General features: G+C 42.1%; 1 protein-coding gene across 1 annotated transcript in view; it reads right to left on the bottom strand.

Moving 5' to 3' along the window:
* Nucleotides 1-19,773, bottom strand: part of pemt (phosphatidylethanolamine N-methyltransferase) — a 106,999-nt gene that overhangs the window by 19,545 nt on the left and 67,681 nt on the right. The window contains exons 4-5 of the mRNA XM_048246849.1: nt 18,100-18,245; nt 14,455-14,566 (exon numbers count right to left, since the gene is read on the bottom strand). Of these exons, the coding sequence (XP_048102806.1) occupies nt 14,455-14,566; nt 18,100-18,245 (258 nt within the window). The remainder of the gene's footprint in view (nt 1-14,454; nt 14,567-18,099; nt 18,246-19,773) is intronic.

Below are 19,773 nucleotides of genomic sequence, written 5' to 3'. Positions count from 1 at the left end.
CACCGTTAATAACGCGTTTAATTGACAGCACTAACATAAACATTCTTAAACTAGAACCTAAAGCCTACATATACACAATAAATAGAAATTCAGGCGATGGACAGCATTTATGTAAAAAGATCCAGGATCACTACACATGTTGAAGAGTTCTTTTCTGTTTGTGTAACAACTTGTATAAGGTGCGCTGAATATAAATGTGCAGCGTATGACTAACACTTGTTATTATTAACCAGAAAATGAACATATTATCCATGGGGTGAATAGTGCAAGCAAACCCCCCCCCCAATAAACGTACATAATAAACAGAGTTTGACTTCTGCGGCAGACCGAATCGATGGTGTGTTGGAGAGCTAATGAGTGAATCCCTCTTCAGGCCAGTGCTCCCAGCTCCACCTCCCCGCGCTGCCAATAAGCACACTGCATGTGCTTATTGGCAGCATGTGTGTGTGTGTCTGTATATATATATATATATATATATATATATATATATGTGTGTGTGACTGTATGGCCCCTATTGTAAACACGGCGCAAGGTGGTGCAAATTTCCATCAAGGATTCCCGGATCACTGAAAGACCGGGATAGAAGAAACTTGGTGGGCATGTAACCCCATATGGATAGCATGGAACCATCGTTTTCGTTTTGATCTGTAGCCCCAGCTGGACTGCACCCCCGAAAGGAGGGTAGGGCAGACACAGTTTTCTGTGAATATCTTGAGAACCGTAAGGTTTAGGAGGACCATTTTTTTGGTTTGTTGATCTCAAGGGGCCATGTCAACCCATTCCATAACCACTCATTTCATGTATAAGCGCCACCTAGTTAAACACAAAAAGTAAAATGAGGTGTTGTAATCGCAGGTATCTGTGACCTAACATAGTCAAAACTGCACGAAATTGGAAGTGTAGGATCATTATGACACCCTCTGAATGCACACCAAGTTTCGTCGAATTCCGTTCATGGGGGGCCACACAATACATTCATTTATGTTACTATACACCAACTGGCCTGTAGGTGGCGGGAGACAGTTTTCTGTGAATATCTCGAGAACCGTAGGGGCCTAGGAGGTCCACCTTTTTTTTGTATGTTGGTCTTAAGGGGGCATGTCAACCCATCCCATTACCACTTATTTCATGTATAGCGCCACCTAGTTAAAAATTAAAAAGCAAAAAATTAGGTGTTTTCACCACAATATCTCTGGCTGACATGGTCAAAACTGCACGAAATTGAAAGTGTAGGATCATTATGACACCCTCCGAATGCATGCCAAGTTTTGTGAACTTTCGTTCATGGGGGGCCTTACAATAAAATAATTTATGTGTACATTTAGTGACCGTACACCAACAAGGATTCCCTAGGATGACCAATTTTTTCCGTATATTTGCCTCCAGGGGTCATGTTAACCCATTCCATGTGCACACATGTGCATAAACACCTTTTGTTGGAAGTTAAAAGTGGGTTGGAAAAACAATGGACGCTTCCTACAAGGACTGTAATTTACTGCAGCGAACATCTAATAAGGATAGGATGATGTTCACATGAAGTGTAATTCCCATTTCTTCTTGAAGCCGAAATAAATCTGAGGATGTTTATCGGACATGCTTGGTTTTACTGCAGGCATGCGTTAATCTTGTAATATCAATAAGGACCTAGGTAATGTTACTGTTAGCGTTGGTTGAGTGATGGAGGCCAATTTGATTGATTGCATTTGTAGAAAACTATAAATGCAGTTATACCAAGCAAATTGATAGCAGCACTGTTTGTATCTTTCGACTGTCATTTATTGCACGTGCTACAAAATCATTCTGTGCAATGGAAGATTTACCAACGTTACACCGGTCTGATACAGTTTTGCCTATACATGCGTGAGACTGAGACGCCTGTTTATTTTGTTTTAAGTGCGTGCAGGGTGTGAGAGGGGAATCGATGTGCTTTGATTCCAGCTTGGTAGTTGTAGTCTGTGAAATTAAAAAGCACGTGTGTGTGAAGTATCCAAACAATGACACCTTCATTTCATTATGGCTGCTTTAGCAACACACCTTAAGCTACTGTGTAGTGGGTCCCATTTAGAAGTGGCTACTTCATTCGCGCTTTCCTTGACTCATGGAGCTGCGTGAATTTTATTACAACTTTTCGCCCGCGATATGGCAGTTTAAGTCCGCTTGATACTGTAAAGCGTAAGCCGTTGGTTTCAAAAGGAGATTTTATTTGTGTCGCCAGCATAGCCTATTGACAATTTATGTTGTAAATAGGCCACCATATAATCCTACCTGTAGCTTAGGAAGCTAACAGCTTTCTATTAGGATCTAGTTTGTTAGTTACAGTTTTGTCATAACTCCCTGATGCATTTTTGCATTTAGAATAGCCAGAGCGTGTATATCTCAATCGGAAAATTAAACAATATCGGGTGCCTATGGACTAGGCTGGGTGAACCCAGCCTGATCTGCCCGCTATTTATTTTTTGATTTCTTAAAAGATTGAGCTTGATGAAAGCCAGACTAGCCATGGACATTTGTTACACAATGCAAGGGAACATGAATCAGCCTATATTTGCACGAACAATAACGGACAAAAGCTCTTCAACTTTGGCCCGTTAAAATGTGTATGAACAGTCTAGCGACGCATTTCATCAAGGCCCATTTGGACATGTCAGTTATTTGCACCACTGGTTAGATGTAAAACAGCATTTAGTTTCAGACTACTGTTACTTAATTTGTGCATTAACAATAACGTTTCAGACTACTGTTACTTAATTTGTGCATTGACAATAAAGTATCACATGAACTAAAGATGACTAAAATCTTATGTAGAAGAAGAAACATTCACAAAAAATCCATCCATCCAAAAATGACCTTTTGTTTTTGATAGCTGTTGAAAACTAGCCTGGCGGGGCCATCCTATATCATTGAGATGTATAGTCTGGCATCGAACCATTCACCTCGCTTAATCCAAGGGGCGGCAGAGAATTGTCTTTCAAACTGCCTAGGCATGCAATAGGCCAGCGCTTCGACCATATCCATTATCCGGGTCGGCAAAACGGCAAATACATCCTTCTTCGAAAGTAATGACTTAAGTGCATTGTGTTGCTCAACTTTCAAAGAAAAGCACAAGTCCAACTCCTCCAAAGTTGACGCCAACGCCGATTCAAACAACCGCTCTTAGCTTCGCCATAGCCACCTTCCTTGTTGTTCACAGTCGCAGGACTGTCGTTATCCTGTTAAGCCCGCCTTTAAGACTCTCTAACAAAATAGAGCGCTGTGATTGGAGAACATCCACGGTGCTAAGCCAATAGAAATCCCTATGGTTCGATACTAGACGTACAGGCTGAGCAAATTGATTTGCCGCCGCTAGGGTGCGTCTAGATTTCTAGGCTAGTTGAAAACGGCATGGAACTGACAGAGATGTTTTTGTTTATAAATACATAAAAAAAAAAAAATAAATAAATAACATTATGCTGATACCTTTGCTTTTCCCAAATACAATGTAGCCTACAGGTGTAAGTGACCTTTCATCAATCCAGTTGCAATGGATGAACTGTGATGAACTGCCCTACTTGTGATTGTTTAGAGATTTTAAAGGTTTTATAACAATGATACATCTTCTTTGGCTATTCTACAATTTATTCACCTTTTCAGCACCAGTAGGCTACTTTCTGTGCAGCCGCACACACACACTCAGGCATGCCAAACAAGCATACACAAAAGTTTCAAGAGTGGGGGATGGAGTAAAATATGGAGACAAATTTAAGTGTGATTCATTTTCGCGGAACGGCTGTACAGGACTGAGCGGCGGTCATATTTTGTACCGCTATGCGGTACATCTAGTTAAACATAAGATGTGGTTTGGCGCATGATCCAAAAATCTTTCACCCTCCAAAAACATTACGCCACTGACCACGAGATGTAAGCAGCAACTCCTCTGCAAGATAAATATCCTTAGGATTTGTATTCAGTCATTTGAACATTATTGGGGTAAGTGTTACTTTTTTCAGGCTATGTTTTCAATGGTAACCTCTTGTCAGTCAATAGTGAGAGTAATTAACTGTGTAGAACTGTTTTATCATTGACTATGAGACCGCGGTGAAGTTTCACTTTGCCTATGAGTTCAAATAATAGACGAGTGCAGATGCATTTAGGCTATACTCTGCTAGTCACAAACAGGTTTTAGTAAAGCAAGGTTTAGTGGAATCCCTGTTCCATACAGTCTCGCGTGCAAGCGGATGCCTTCAAATGCGCCGCTGACTATGAAAATACCGATGCACTGTTTGAAGTTATGCTGCTTGCTGTTGAAGGGAATGACGGATGTCATTCTCATTGGTTTAAAGGATGTTACGCCCATGACTGATTAAGAAACATAAGAACAACTCTTTTGCGCCAAGCGCCCAATGTTTGACCACATAATCGTGCCATTAAATTAGTGAATGTGGACTGGCCACGTCTTTAATGTCTATAAACTTTATGCCTCTGACCATCTGTTTCTGATCGCCAAAATAGAGCCCTATGTGTGTGTGTGTGGAAGCTGTATTTCACTGTATGTATTTCTCTGAAACTATTTGCATCCTTTCTCTGTGTGTGTGTGTGTGTGTGGGTGGGTGTGAGTATGAGTGTTAGTGATGCATATGGGGTATTAGGAGTGTGTGTGTGTGAGAGTGAGAGAGAGAGAGAGAGAGAGAGACAGAGAGAAAGAGAGCTGTGTGTGTGTGGCTAGAGACATAATGTGTGTCTATCAAGGACTCTCTCAGGGTATCATATCAGACAGCTCTGAAAGCTGAGACAATAATGTTCAATTATCTCCAGTTTGCCACTCGATATGTCTGCTGTCCTTTACATTAACATCACACTGGCCCCTTGCTCACTCGCTCTTACACAGGTCTAAAGGGGAGAGAAAGTGGGTTAATTGCATGAGTCTGAGTGGGCAGATGACACCATATTTCCATCGATCTGTTTTCTCCTCCTCTCCCTCCTCCTCTCAAATCTCTCCACGTCCCTCACCTAACCTCCCCTCTCTTCTTCTCTCTCTCCCTCCTTTTTCTCCTCCTCTCCCTCCTCCTCTCAAATCTCTCCACGTCCCTCACACACTCACCTAACCTCCCCTCTCTTCTTCTCTCTCTCCCTCCTTTTTCTCCTCCTCTCCCTCCTCCTCTCAAATCTCTCCACGTCCCTCACACACTCACCTAACCTCCCCTCTCTTCTTCTCTCTCTCCCTCCTCCTCTCCCTCCTCCTCTCAAATCTCTCCACGTCCCTCACACACTCACCTAACCTCCCCTCTCTTCTTCTCTCTCTCCCTCCTTTTTCTCCTCCTCTCCCTCCTCCTCTCAAATCTCTCCACGTCCCTCACACACCCACCTAACCTCCCCTCTCTTCTTCTTCTCTCATCACTCTCTTCCTCCTCTCAACGCCTCAAATGTCTTTCATTCCCCACACCTACTTCCTCCATTTCACTCTTCCTCATCTATCTCTTCTTCTCTCTCGTTCTCACTCCGTCTCTTCTTCCTCCTCTCTCTCCATCTTACCCGTTCTTCTCTCTCTCCCTCTTCCTCAATCTCTCTATCCATTGTTTCTGTCTTTCTGCTTCCCTCCTTTTCCTCTCTGATCTCATTCAGTCCTGCTCCATCTCTCTAAATCTATTTAATCTCCCATTGTGGTCCCCCCTCCTTTCTTCTGCCTCTGTCTGTCTGTGGCGTTTAGCATGGGGCGCATGGAGGGGTCTGGCACAGGGTTGGCATATAATGGGCACAGATGGCACTGCCAGGCTTGAGCTCCAGCACCAGCTGGTGAGACAGGCAGCATCACTTCAGTGTTTTCATTTTAATGGCTCTAGACCAGGGGTCTCAAACTCCCGGCCCGCGGGCCAATTCCGGCCCGTGGCCTATTTCAAAATAATAATGTAATTCGGCCCTTGAGGGTATTTTTAATTGCGACAAACAACGACACTGAATAAAATAGACGATAGATCCAAGTATGGTAACAAATCTCATTTGTACTCTCCTCCACTAGTTGCTAGACATCCAGAGCTTGATTCAAGCCCAAAATCACTGCACACAGTTTTCAGGAAATACCGTGTATTAGCCTACACGCGAGAAACATGAAGACGTGCATTTGTTTGTAATGACGCGGAAGCGATGCAGGCCATAGTTTTGCACAAACTGAAGCAGAAATAGGCCTACACCAAATGTTGAAAAAACGTTCACGTGTGATGAAGTCTTGGGTAGGTTATGCTATTCACCTATTCTGATTCTGAAGGAGAATATCTGCCTTTTGGAGATTATATTATGATCGATCGTCTATTGACAGTGATAGTCACGGTGCGTCTGTGAATGGAGGTGCGTCTTTGTGTACGACGGTGTCCACTAAGCACACCATGCTTATTTCAACTCTTTGCCCAACATAGCTGGAGGTGGCAGTGGTAATCGTGATGATAGTGTCCGTAATGGACATGATACAGACAGCTCTGAAGAACTACAAAGTCAACCGCGATAGGAACTGATTTGACCAGGCTATTTTATTGTAGACCTATAATAACGGTTTGTGGAACAGGCTAGTAATTAGGGGTGTCACGATTCTCCAAATCCTCGATTCGATTCGATTTTCGATCTTTTTTAAATATTACTATTAATGCATTCCTTATATGTTATTTACTCTTTTTGGCCTTTTCCTTTTCTTTTTCGGGGGGCTTTTATTTTGAAACCGCTTTGAAATCGTTCCAACCGCGAGGTTGTAATGTAAACAGAACTAACTTTAGGCTAAAACAGAGACGTGAACATAGTAAAATGAAACAACGCAGAATGTTAATTTGATTGTTTCAGCACACTCCGAAGAGACCCAAGGTTAGTGGTCATGGAATATGTACTTATAAATGTGCATTTTAAGCCTTAAAGTAACTTTGGACTGTAATTAGACCATCTTTTCACTACACAAGTTGAGTAGGCTAAGTTAGTTTTAATTGACGTGAATGAACGAATACTTCCACACCGGTGATTTCAAAGTAGCAAGAGGGGCTTTGATTTCGGTAGGTTGATGTGTAGGTGAGTGTTGACGCTGCAGTTCAGCACGTGCATGTGTGTTTGTCTGTCTTGGCATACATGCTGGACGTGACATTGGGGGTGTGGCTGCATCGTCGATTCTACTTTTAAGTTCGAAGTTCGAGATTGAGATGTAATTTCGATCGATTTCGAAATAAAAAACGAAATAAAATACGAAATCGTGACACCCTTACTAGTAATAGTTTACTATTGTTACATCTTAGGCCTACTGTTTTCCTGTTAATTTGTTATTTGGGTAATATGACAAAAAGAAAGTAAACCTGCTCAAATAGTAGCTCAAACATCCAGTATTTACTGAAAGGTGCATAATTTGAGGTGCTTACCATCCAGTGGCAAATTAGATGGGTAAATTTACCCCATCTTCTTCGTTGGCAGAAGTGGCCCCCAGCTCATTTGAGTTTGAGACTCCTGCTCTAGACTGAACTCAGCTCCTTGCAAATACTGTGTGCGTGTGTGTGTGTGTGTGTGTGTGTGTGTGTCAGGACTTCCCCTCTCTGTGTGTGTTCCACAGATCCCTTTGAGTGTGTTTGGGTGTGGGTGTGTCTGTGTGCGTGTGCATATGTGTTTCGATCTGAGTGTGTGTGTGTGTATCGTGGTCCACATTCAGGTTGTCCAGACTGATGAGAGGTCTTTGTGAACTACTAACCTACCCCAGACATTAGGAACCATCACATACACTAAGCTAAGGCTAGTGCTAACATAACAGTTAGCCTGGCCACACCCGCACCCACACCTCCTTTCAGGGAGACACTAGTCTGGAACATCATAGTTCAACATTTCCATCGGTTGGCAGATTGCCCAATCAACAATTGCAGTCGGAAGAATGTGTACATTTATTTACAGCAGAGGTAGGCCCACATACAAAGTTTCCTGACTGCCAATGCTGTTAGTAGTCAGTTTGTAAAGTTTAGGCGAAGTAGGAAGTAATGTTAGGATCAATGTGAGCCTAAGCAAAGTTAGCGCAAAGTCACGCACTTCGTGAATGAGTTTGGTTTACCAGGCTAGTTAACAGTGGGGTTAAAACTATGAAAAGGATAAGCAAACATGCGTTGCCATCTACACCATCTTTCTTCTGCAAACTATTCATCACCCTACAGTATTTCCTCACTTTCTCTCAGATGCAAATCTGAGTTTGCTTCATTAGAAGGACAAAGCCTTGAGCTCGAGGTCACTTCCTTCTCAATTGCTCTTCTATTCCCACATCCATGAGCTCGAGGTCACTTCCTGTTCAACTTCTCTTCTCTCCCCACATCCCTGAGTTGCCCCCATTGATATCACTTTGCTGCTCTGGAAAACATCTTGAGCCAAATGGGCAAATTAACTGTAATTATACTAAACGACACTAGCTTCTCTCTCTCTCTCTCTCTCTCTCTCCCTTTGTGTGTATGTGTGCAGCATGAAACAACATATTTTTGTGGCTTGTTAAAAGGCAGATTTTGAAAAAAAAAATATTCACACATATACACACAAACTCATTTTGGTGATGACAATAATTATAATGATGATGGTGATGATGAGGGTAGACCATCAAGAGGAGAGCCATGCAGGGCTTAAAGTGAATGTTTAATAGACCCTAAATTATGTCTCTTTCTTACAAGCAAATGGGATGTTCATGAGCTTCCTGCAGCTCCTCTAATCAGCACCTTCCCCTCTTTTCACCCAACCAATCAGATCCCTCGGCCTCCAAACAACCAATTACATCTTAGCCACAAATTAGGGAAACAATCTGACACAGAATAATGCAGCATTTTCCCAAAAATTGAGTCTGGATTTAGGTCAAAACACTTGGGAGTGTAATCTATGAGAAATTATGGGCAATCACAGTCATTTTGACAACCCCACTGCTGGAGCTGCATATGCCTCTGCCAGCCCACACACCCACAATCAGCCAGCAAGTTAACTGGCAAAGAATAACTGAATGGACGAACAAACTAACCAACAAATGAATGGAAATGAATGAATGAATGGATGAATGCATGTTGGACTATCAGACTGAGCAATTGACTTACTGCATGAATGAATGACTGCTTGAAAAGATGAAATAAGCAAGACAAGGCAAGGCAAGGCAAGACAAGGCAAGGTAAGGCATGACACGGCAAGGCAAAGCAAGGCCAGGCAGCTTTATCTGTTTAGCACATGTCATACCCAAGGCAACTCAATGTGCTTTACATTATCGAAAACAGATAAAAATGTAAAAAAGGACAATAAAAATTGGAAATTTAAAAAATATATAAAAAGACGTAAAAATTATTAAGTTTAAGTGTACATCAGTCTATAAAGCATGTCTGTAAAGTTACAAACAAACTATCAAAAGAAAAAAAACAGCACTACACTAATAAACTTATCTATGAAATCGAAGACTCTACCAATAAAAATAAGTTCTAGGATATGTGGAATAATTTGAGCATAAAAGAACCAAAAGAAGTACCCATTCAAAATGGTAACATTTGGATTGAGCATTTTCAAAAGCTTTACAGTGAAATACAATTAACAGAAACAAATCAAGCTGTAGGTGATTTCTGTACAGCATATTTCCAGTCTACATTTACATTTATTTATTCAGCAGACACGTACTGTTGTCCTTAAGTAGCTTACATATGTCACCTACATCACAAGGGATTACACTGTCCCTGGAGCAACCAGGGGTGCCTTGCTCAAGGGCACAGCAGTGAACCCACCACTTCAGGTTACTGCACGCTAGCCCAGCTCCTGAACCACTATACTACCTCTGCCCCAGTGTGTATAATATCAATATGTAAAACTCAAGTGAAATGGAGAGCAAAAGTATTCCACATCTTAAGGCATCAATCATGTCCAAATGCCACATGAATCCCATTAAATGAAGCCGCAGGTGGTGAAATGACATGAAATCACTTTTTCAGAAATACAGCCCTAAAGGCGTCATCAGCTCTCCTAGCCGTACCTGTGTAAGCACGTGTCCATATGTGTGTGAGATTGTAATTGTGTGTGTGATTGTGAGTGAACATTCTGTTATTTGCACCTCAGCAGGCTTTTTACACCCAATGCTTCCACTGTGCACTTACAAGCTTGAAATGTAGGTGAAACCAGAGCTATAGTGCTCTAATTAGAGAGAGAGAGAGAAAAAGAAAGAGAGAGACCACAGTGTGTGTGTGTGTGTGTGTGTGTGTGTGCATCCACACAGGACTTAATGGAAAATGGATAGTGTAGGAGGACGACAAAGAGTGATCCTAAAAGAGAGAAGTGGGTCACCCTGAGACTACTGCCTCCGGAGAAAGACACACACACACACACACACACACACACACACACACCCTCTCTTTGACGTACATTTCTATCAGACAACATGATCACATGTACTGTTTTAGATGGGGTATTGTTTTTAGACGTCCTTTCACCAGGCCGGTCCGCAGATTGGACAATGTGACGTGCCTAATGCTAATGGACTCAGCTGATGCTAGTCACATTCATGCTGTCGCTGATGTCTTGTATAACCTACATATATCCTTCTCTCAAACATTTAGCCATTTTGCCTGAAGAAAAGATCCTGTTGGTTTTTAAGTCCAATTCAATTAATTATTGAGAGCTATTCCATACAGACAGGAACGATTCTTTGCCATCACTCTGGCCTTGTGCTCACTTTTTTGACGGATTAAGGTCTGGACTCCGGCTGGGCCACACTGACATGTTGATATTGTTCTCTGTTAACCATTTCTTGCCTTTTTGTTATATTTATGTATGAGTAGAATAAGTACAATGTGTGGGGTTTAAAGATAAAAAAAACATTGTCAAGCTGTCTAAAAATTCTGGACAAATTCAGTTAAAGCATGTGAGACACACACACACACACACACACACACACACACACACACACACACACACACTCTACCTATTAACCCTCATAGCAATTTCTTGACTACTTGTGAGGGCATACACGTCATAGAACGCTGTGCATCTGTGTCTCTATGTGACTGCATGTGTGTCTTAGTGTGTTTGTCTTTGGGAAGAAAGCGCGAGCTTAGCAGTTTCATCAGGGCAAACACCTCTCCTCTGAAATGCTGCTTAGCAACAGGCTAAGTCAAAAACCAGAAGTTTAGTAATGGTCACCATGAAGACCAGATTTTATTCACTCAGTGACACACACACACACACACATTAAGTTTTATGGTTTCTACCTTTACCTCCTCTACCAGGAGCTTAATTAAAAAGCCTATTACCATTAACAACATTGTCAGGATCGTGCTCCCTATTGGCCACTTGCTACACTGCTCTACAACATCTGCACCAAACTTCCCACAAGAGAGGCCAATAGGATGAAGATGGACAAAATGAAAGATTTGATCTTCTCTTTTGCGTTGCGATGGTCACATACATACACACACACACACACACAAATCTACCCTAAGACACACACAGACAGACAAAGAAACACAAATACAAATGCAAACAAACTGATGAAAACATAACCTCCCACACAGGACAGAGAGAGAGAGAGACAGAAATACCACTTATGGCTGAAACTACGCAATACCATAGGCATCACTGAATTCACAACTTACCTCTGTGCAGCATACATTCCCCCAGCGGACTTAGACTACTACGAAGAAGATTACTTCAAGAAGCTACACAGAAGTAGGCTATTTCCAAGCACAGGGCAAAGTGCTACTGTGTGGAGACTTTAATGCACGGACAGGCATTGAGCCTGACTTTATTGACCCTGAGGGTAGTGCTGTGTTTGGCCAGTCACCATTGCACCTTTCACCAACGACCACAACACGGAACTATCTAGACTGTGTGTTGAACAACAGTGGTGAAGAGTTAGTGTCACCTCTGTCAAGCCTTAGGCCTGTACATTCTTAATGGCAGGATCAGAGGGGACTCTTTGGGGAGGTTCACGTATTCTTCAGTCCTGGGTAGCAGTGTAGTGGATTATGCAATCACTGACATGGACCCCTCCCACTTCAGTCCATTCACTGTCAGGCAACAAACTCCACTTTCAGACCATAACCAACTAAATATATTCCTGAAAATGACTAACCATTCTACTAACGCAGATAAGGAGCCCAGTAAAATGTACAAACTCAATCCAATGTACAGATGGGCTATAGACAGTTCAGAAAAATTCATACAAGCCTTAAATTCACCAAAATTAACTAACAAAATAACTAACTTTCCTAACAAACCTTTCTCTAATGATAAAAAAATGTCAACATGGCTGTTCAAGAGCTGAACCTTATTTTCCACACGGCTGCAAAAAAAAGCTGGGCTAACAAAAAGCCAGAGAGCAAAAAACAAACAACCGAAATGTAATGGTTTGACACAGAATGCAAAAATATGAGAAAAGAAGTAAGACAACTGTCAAACCTAAAACACCGCCACCCCCAAAACACAGATTTAAGACAACAATATTGTCTGACCCAAAAAAGTTACAAACTATCAAAAGAAAAAAAACAGCACTACACTAATAAACTTATCTATGAAATCGAAGACTACCAATAAAAATAAGTTCTAGGATATGTGGAATAATTTGAGTTTGGATTGAGCATTTTCAAAAGCTTTACAGTTAAATACAATTAACAGAAACAAATCAAAACCAGATCAAAGAAAAATTACAAACTTTTGAATTGGTATTTAAAGACAACCAAAATACACTGGACTTCCCCATTTCCAGTGAAGAATTATCACAAAAAATTAGATCTTTAAAGCCCAGTAAATCTTGTGGGCAAGATAACATCAGGAGTGAGATGCTTAAGCTGAGCACACCCGAGATGCAGAATGCAATTATTAAATTATTCAATCTTGTTCTAAATTCAGGCTGTTTTCCTGACATCTGGAATCAAGGAATTATTACACCAATTCATAAAAGTGGAGACAAATTGGACCCTAATAATTACAGAGGTATCTGTGTGAACAGTAATCTGGGGAAACCTTCCAATGAATGCAAGCACAATACCCTGTGTAAGCACAATACCCTGTGTAAGCACACTACCCTGTGTAAGCACACTACCCTGTGTAAGCACAATACCCTGTGTAAGCACACTACCCTGTGTAAGCACAATACCCTGTGTAAGCACACTACCCTGTGTAAGCACACTACCCTGTGTAAGCACAATACCCTGTGTAAGCACACTACCCTGTGTAAGCACAATACCCTGCACTACCCTGTGTAAGCACACTACCCTGTGTAAGCACACTACCCTGTGTAAGCACAATACCCTGTGTAAGCACACTACCCTGTGTAAGCACACTACCCTGTGTAAACACACTACCCTGTGTACACACCGAATTGTCTTTCTTCCAAACCATCGTACTACAGATCACATTTACACCCTACACATCTTAATCAACAAATGCGTAAAAGATAAGAAAAATGGGAAAATATTTGCATGTTTTGTTGACTTTAAAAAAGCATTTGACTCTATCTGGCACAACCGACTATACTACAAACTTTTAGAAACTGGTGTAGGGGGTAAAGTATATGATGTGATCAAATCAATGTATTAAAACAATAAATGCAGTGTAAAAAAATTGGGAAAAAAACAAACAGGAGTCTTTACACAGAAACGAGGAGTGGGACAGGGTTGCAGTCTGAGTCCAACTCTGTTCAACATCTACATCAATGAGTTAGCGGTGCAGTTGGAACAGTCTGCAGGCCCTGGACTCGCCCTCCAGAACACAGAGGTCAAATTTCTGCTCTTTGCAGATGATCTGGTCCTCCTATCCCCTTCTGAACAAGGCCTTCAACAACACCTGGACCTGATGGCAAAATACTGTCAGACCTGGGCCCTGTCAGTAAACCCCATGAAAACAAAAGTCATGATTTTTCAAAAGAAACCCAGATGTCAGGAACACAGACACATGTTCACTCTTGGTGGCACTGCCCTAGAGCACATGATGCAGTATACTTACCTCGGTCTGGCCATTACTGAATCAGGAACATTCAGCCCCTCTAGCAGCAAGATACATTTCACACTCTCATGAGCTGAGAGACTCCAGCATAACTTAATTTTATTTTATTTCATTTATTTATATTTATATTTTTATCTCTATAGAGAATATATATATATATAGATATTGTCCTGTTCTAAAGGTGTGCTGATCTGTGCATATATGTATACAGTGTATGTATATATGTGTGTATGTATGTATGTATGTATGCATATGTGCGTGTATATGTATGTGTACTATATATATTTTATTATGTTTCTGTGTTGTTATTGTTATACTGTGATATAATGTACACCTATGTATCTATGTCTACACATAGACACCTAGTTTTATTTCTGTGTCTTATTCATGTTCCCTCCATACTTTGTATGACTGCTTTGGCAACACAAATGTCTTATTTGTCATGCCAATAAAGCATTTGAATTTGAATTTGACAGAGAGAGAGAGAGAGAGAGAGAGAGAGAGACGCAGGCACACGCACACACTCACATGAGGGCCAGGCCCAGGTAGTTGAGTGTACTGCCCCAGTACATGGGGTTCTCCATGACGTTAAACGGGAAGCCAGTGACCTTCTTCTCCATCAGGATTCCAAAGTAATCACCTGCAGAAACACACACATCCACACACAGACTTTAATTCCCTCTCCTCTGTAAACACTCATGACAAGTCTGCTAAAGACAATGGCAGTCTGTGCATGCTTAGAACATGGCAGAAAAGAGATTAGAGAACACAGAATAAGAACACTTGCTCTCCTAACACATCTAACAACCCCAGTGTGCCTGGCCCACACTAACACATCTAACAACCCCAGTGTGCCTGGCCCACACTAACATTCTGTCTACTGCAATCTCCTTTTTAGACTCCTACTACAGGTACCGTCTGAATCTGATATCAATATCCAAAATAAATGAAAAAAGAATAATTTTATTGCCAGTTGGTGGTGCTATAGCATATGCATTAATTAGGCATGTGAATATCATCATAATAATAATATCCAATATTTTTGTTTCTAATTTAAGTTTCTAACCAATTAACCAAGGTGTTGTCAATGTCTGGCACACTTCCTGTTTGGTCAGCTGGTGGCACTAGACCAGGTTGGCAGTTCGGGCATGTGGATATCATTAAATTTATATTAACTAATATAATAATAAATTCCAAAAACTATTCTGTCTGGATGTCTATACACCTGATCTGATTAATCTGATAAATCTGTTTGTGATATCCAACAGATGTGAAAAAAAATGCTTCTCTTGCCAATTGGTGGCGCTATGCCAGGCAAGTTAATAGAACATGCATATCATCATCATGATATCCAAAATTTTGTACAATTTCAGATCAATCAGTCAAAGCATAAAAAAAATCCAGGCACATTTTCTGCTTGGCCAGATGGTGGCCCTATGCTAGGCATGTGAATTACACATGTGAATATCATCACAATCATGGATATCCAATATTTTAATATATATATTCCAATATATTAAGTTTCAGTTTAATATATATTCCAATATATTAAGTTTCAGATCAATCCATCAAAGCATTGAAGTCTGCTATGGCGTCTGTGGGCCACACCCAGGGCCAAAGCCTCTGTAACTGAGTAGTGGCCACTGTGACTGACGTGTGCACCAAATTTCCTGCGTTTTTCGACCATGAGAACCACCTCAAAAAAGGCAGTCATGTCGCAAAAATAGTGAAGAAGAAGAAGAAGAAGAAGAAGAAGAAGAGGAAGAAGCATCCTTACAAAAACAATAGGGCTTCGCAGTTTGGTGCGCATGGCCGTCCCAGCCCTGTACTGTCGGTGCTCGGGCCCTAAATATGATTATTTTTAACTCTGCTCCTGGATAGAGGATATACGCTACAGGAAACAAGCACTCCACACAAAAGGAACCATGCGGTGGGTCATCTGTGAAGCTCTATATTAGGTTAAAGAACAGGAGCTCTATATTAGGTTAAAGAACACATACGGCACTTGCTCCTGGTTCCGCTTGGAGAGAAATATGGGTCAGCGAGCCTGCGTGTGGACGCACTGGTGAGTCAGTGGGGGACAAGAGTGGTTCTGGAAACGCACGCTGATTTTCCCAGAGTGCATTAATGGCATAACCTGGACTGCTGCAGACATATGAGCCGGCCCGGAAAAGTGCTAATAGACTTTAAATGTGAGACCACTACATTACCTGTCTGTGATGCCGCCAAGGCATCGCCATCATGGGAACAGATGGACGTTTTTATATGGAGAAGAATGGAATAATTGAGATAACCACTCGCGTCCTAGTTAACACACATTTCAAGAGTTAAATGTGCTTGAGCTGTGTTTGTGCATGATTTGAGGTGTGTGTGTGTGTGTGTGTGTGTGTGTAGATAATGTCTGCTGCGATTATGTGTAACTTCAGCGATGAGGAAGTGATGTGTGCATACTTCATGAATGCACACAAAAGTTATGCATTTGTGTGTGTGGGTGTGTGTGTTTTCTTAGAGGTCAAGAGAACTGGTGATGTGTCAGGTCAAAGATCTGGGCCAACCTTTCAAATGCAAACTAGAGCAACATAAACGCCACACACACACACACACACAAACACATTCTCCCTCTCTCCTCTTGCTTCCCTTTGGTGACCCATTTCTGGACAAAAGTCACACCTTGTGGTGAGGAGCTGCCTTTCATGGCCTCTGTACTGGAGCACTTGTCTTTCAGAGCGACACATGTGTGAGAGAGAATTAGTCTGGGTTACATAACACCTCCATATCCCACCAACATGGTTGACCAAGACCACTTGCATAAGTGTGTGATTAATGTTAGCATAAACACACACAGACACACACACACACACACACACACACACACACACACACATACACACACACACTGTGTCTCACTAGAGTAAAAGAGTGCTTTTGGCTTTTTCAGGTGAAATGGGCTGTCGGCGGTGGGGGGTGGAACAATTGCAAATCTTGCGTCAGTTTAAAGCTTTTATTCCCATTTCCGACACAATGGCCACAATGCAGATTGTGTTCTTCTGACATTTGTGAGGGGCTTTTATTTAAGATTGGGCATTTTGCCTTTTTGAAACAATTAACAACAACAATGACAGAACAACAGGCCAAAAGCTAGGGTGAACAGGAGGCAGAGAGCTCTTTTCGGTGGTCCATTTCTTTGTTAGCTTGTGGTCTTCGTCCTCTGAGTGACCAAGCGTCTCGGGCTACAGTTCCTCATGCTACTCAGAGTAGCTGCTGCAGCTCTTGCGCTACCTCTGACTGTAGGTTCCTTCGTGATCCATCACATGTCATGTTCCCTATGTTTTGAGTGGCTCCCCTAAAGACGCAGACTCCGCTGTCAAGGCTGTAAGACCCAGAGGAGGATGGTGACCTTTGTCCCCAGGGGTGTCCAGTTCCTAAACTCCCAGCTCTAATGCTACATCTCACTGAGAGGTTGGAGCTGCTAATGCTACATCTCACTGAGAGGCTGGAGCTGCTAATGCTACATCTCACTGAGAGGCTGGAGCTGCTGCTGCTAATGCTACATCTCACTGAGAGGCTGGAGGCTGGAGCTCTAATGCTACATCTCACTGAGAGGCTGGAGCAAGGGGGCAGGCGAATTCCCAGATGTTGAACCACCAACTGAGGCTGGTGTACCCATCTCTTCACTAACCCCCATAGAAGCCCATTCACTTAGGATTATTTTTGAAATCCCATAACTTCATATAACCTGTGCCAACATTGTAGCTTCTTTATTATCTACATAAACAATATAAGGCGAGATAACCGTATTGTTTGGATAAGAAGCGAAGTCCAGCCAGTACGTGTGTGTGTGTATTGTGCATGTGTGTGTGTGTGTGTTCGTGTATTGTGCATGTGTGTGTTTGTGTGTGTGTGTGTTTGTGTATTGTGCATGTGTGTGTGTGTGTATTGTGCAAGTGTGTGTGTGTGTGTGTACGTGTTTGTGCATTGTGCTTGTGTGTGAGCATGTGTGTGTGTGTGTGTGTGTGTGTGTGTGTGTGTATTGTGTGTTTGTGTATTGTGTGTGTGTGTGTGTGTGTGTGTGTGTGCGCATGTTTGTGCATTGTGCATGTGTGTGAGCATGTGTGTGTGTGTATTGTGAGTTTGTGCATGTGTGTGTGTGTGTGTGTGTGTGTACACACTCACCCAGGAATGTTCCTGTAATTCCCAGTGCCACAAAGCTGCTGAGGACGAGCAGAGAGCCGGCTGCCATGACAGCCACTCCCACCTGGAACAGTTCCCACCTGTCCATCATCGCACACTTGGGCTGGCCTTTTATCGCCACGGTGATGCTGAGAGGAGGACAGAGAGGGAGAGAAGGAGAGAGGGATTAACATGGAAATATCCAGACTCTTTCACAAAGTGAATAGTGTCTGGCAGCTCTCGTTTGGGAAACACTTGTATCACGACGGACACCAACTTTGAAATCATTGGTCCAGCCTTACCAATCACATTGATCAGAGATTCCTAACATTATTTCTTACTTCGTCTAAACACTAAACTGACAATAAACAGCATCGACAGTCAGGAAACAATGTATGTGGGTCTACCTCGGCTGTAAATACATTTCTGCATTTTTCCAACTGCATTTCTTAACTGCGTTTCATCTTCACACAACCTCAACGTCATCGTTCTCAGCCACTCACTCTGTTCGCTGATTGGACAGGTAAAGATTGTCCGGAGAAAACCTGCGAATATACCGCAAACCCAGACGGCGTACTGAAGGAAAATGAAAATTGAGTGGAAGTACGTAGGAGGCCAAAGCTAGAGAGGGTGGACAGGAGCTACAGATGATGCAAATAATTTTGTATGACCGTTTCTTGCCCCAGACTAGATGGAGGCTTAGCCACGTTTACATTTAGAGAGTATTCTCTTTCTTCCTTTGATCTATTCAATGCAGATGTAGGTGTGAAATGCTCCCCACTGGCTGGGCACCATGTGCTCCTACCATCTGTCCACAATCTCCTCTGTTCTGTCTTTGGCTAGACAAAGACCTTATAGTTAACTTTAGCTGAATTATATGTTTGTGTTATTAACTGTAAATGTATTTATGTTTGGTATCATTTTTATAGTCTCAGTACAAGGAGCACAATGAATTAAGTGTAAGAATGTTTAGAACATCCTGTATAACATTTCTACCTGAGGAGCCTGCCTAATATGTTAATAGCAAGTAGGTGTGTGTAGGTGTGTCTGGGTGTGGCTGACAGAAACGGCGGGAAGAGAAAGCCAATCACAGGACGTTGTGCCCATGACCACCACGTGAACCACACCCTTGCAAATTTAGCATAAAAGGCCAGCCTCTTCCGGTAGTGTTTAGAAGAGAATACTGAGATACTGGTGAAATCCATGATGGGGTGACACAAACATGTACTTTTCTCCCTTGAGGGGCACTGGCGCCTCATTGAAAAGAATAAATGCCTGGATCCTGATCTTGCATCGTCCTGATTGAGTCTTATGAAATATGGTAGTAAAAATATACTATCACAGAGAAGAAAAAACAGGTGGAGAGAGGAAAAGAGATATAGAGGAGAATAGAGGAGAAGAGAAGAGAAAAGAGAGGAAAAGAGAAGAGAAGAGAATAGAGGAGAAGAGAAGAGAAAAGAGAGGAAAAGAGAAGAAAAGTTAAGAGAAGATAGGAGAAGAGAAGAGATGAGAAGAGAATAGAGGAGAAGAGAAGAGAAAAGAGAGGAAAAGAGAAGAGAAGAGATGAGAAGAGAATAGAGGAGAAGCTGGAATGGACCACCCTGCTGCAGTCCTGTGACTGGCACCCCAGTCATGCGTGCGACGGTGGTCACTGAGCATACCCGCTTGGTGTTGATC

This window comes from Alosa alosa, chromosome 6, assembly GCF_017589495.1.
Source record: "Alosa alosa isolate M-15738 ecotype Scorff River chromosome 6, AALO_Geno_1.1, whole genome shotgun sequence".
Lineage (NCBI taxonomy): Eukaryota > Metazoa > Chordata > Actinopteri > Clupeiformes > Clupeidae > Alosa > Alosa alosa.
This window is presented reverse-complemented; position numbering and strand designations above follow the sequence as displayed.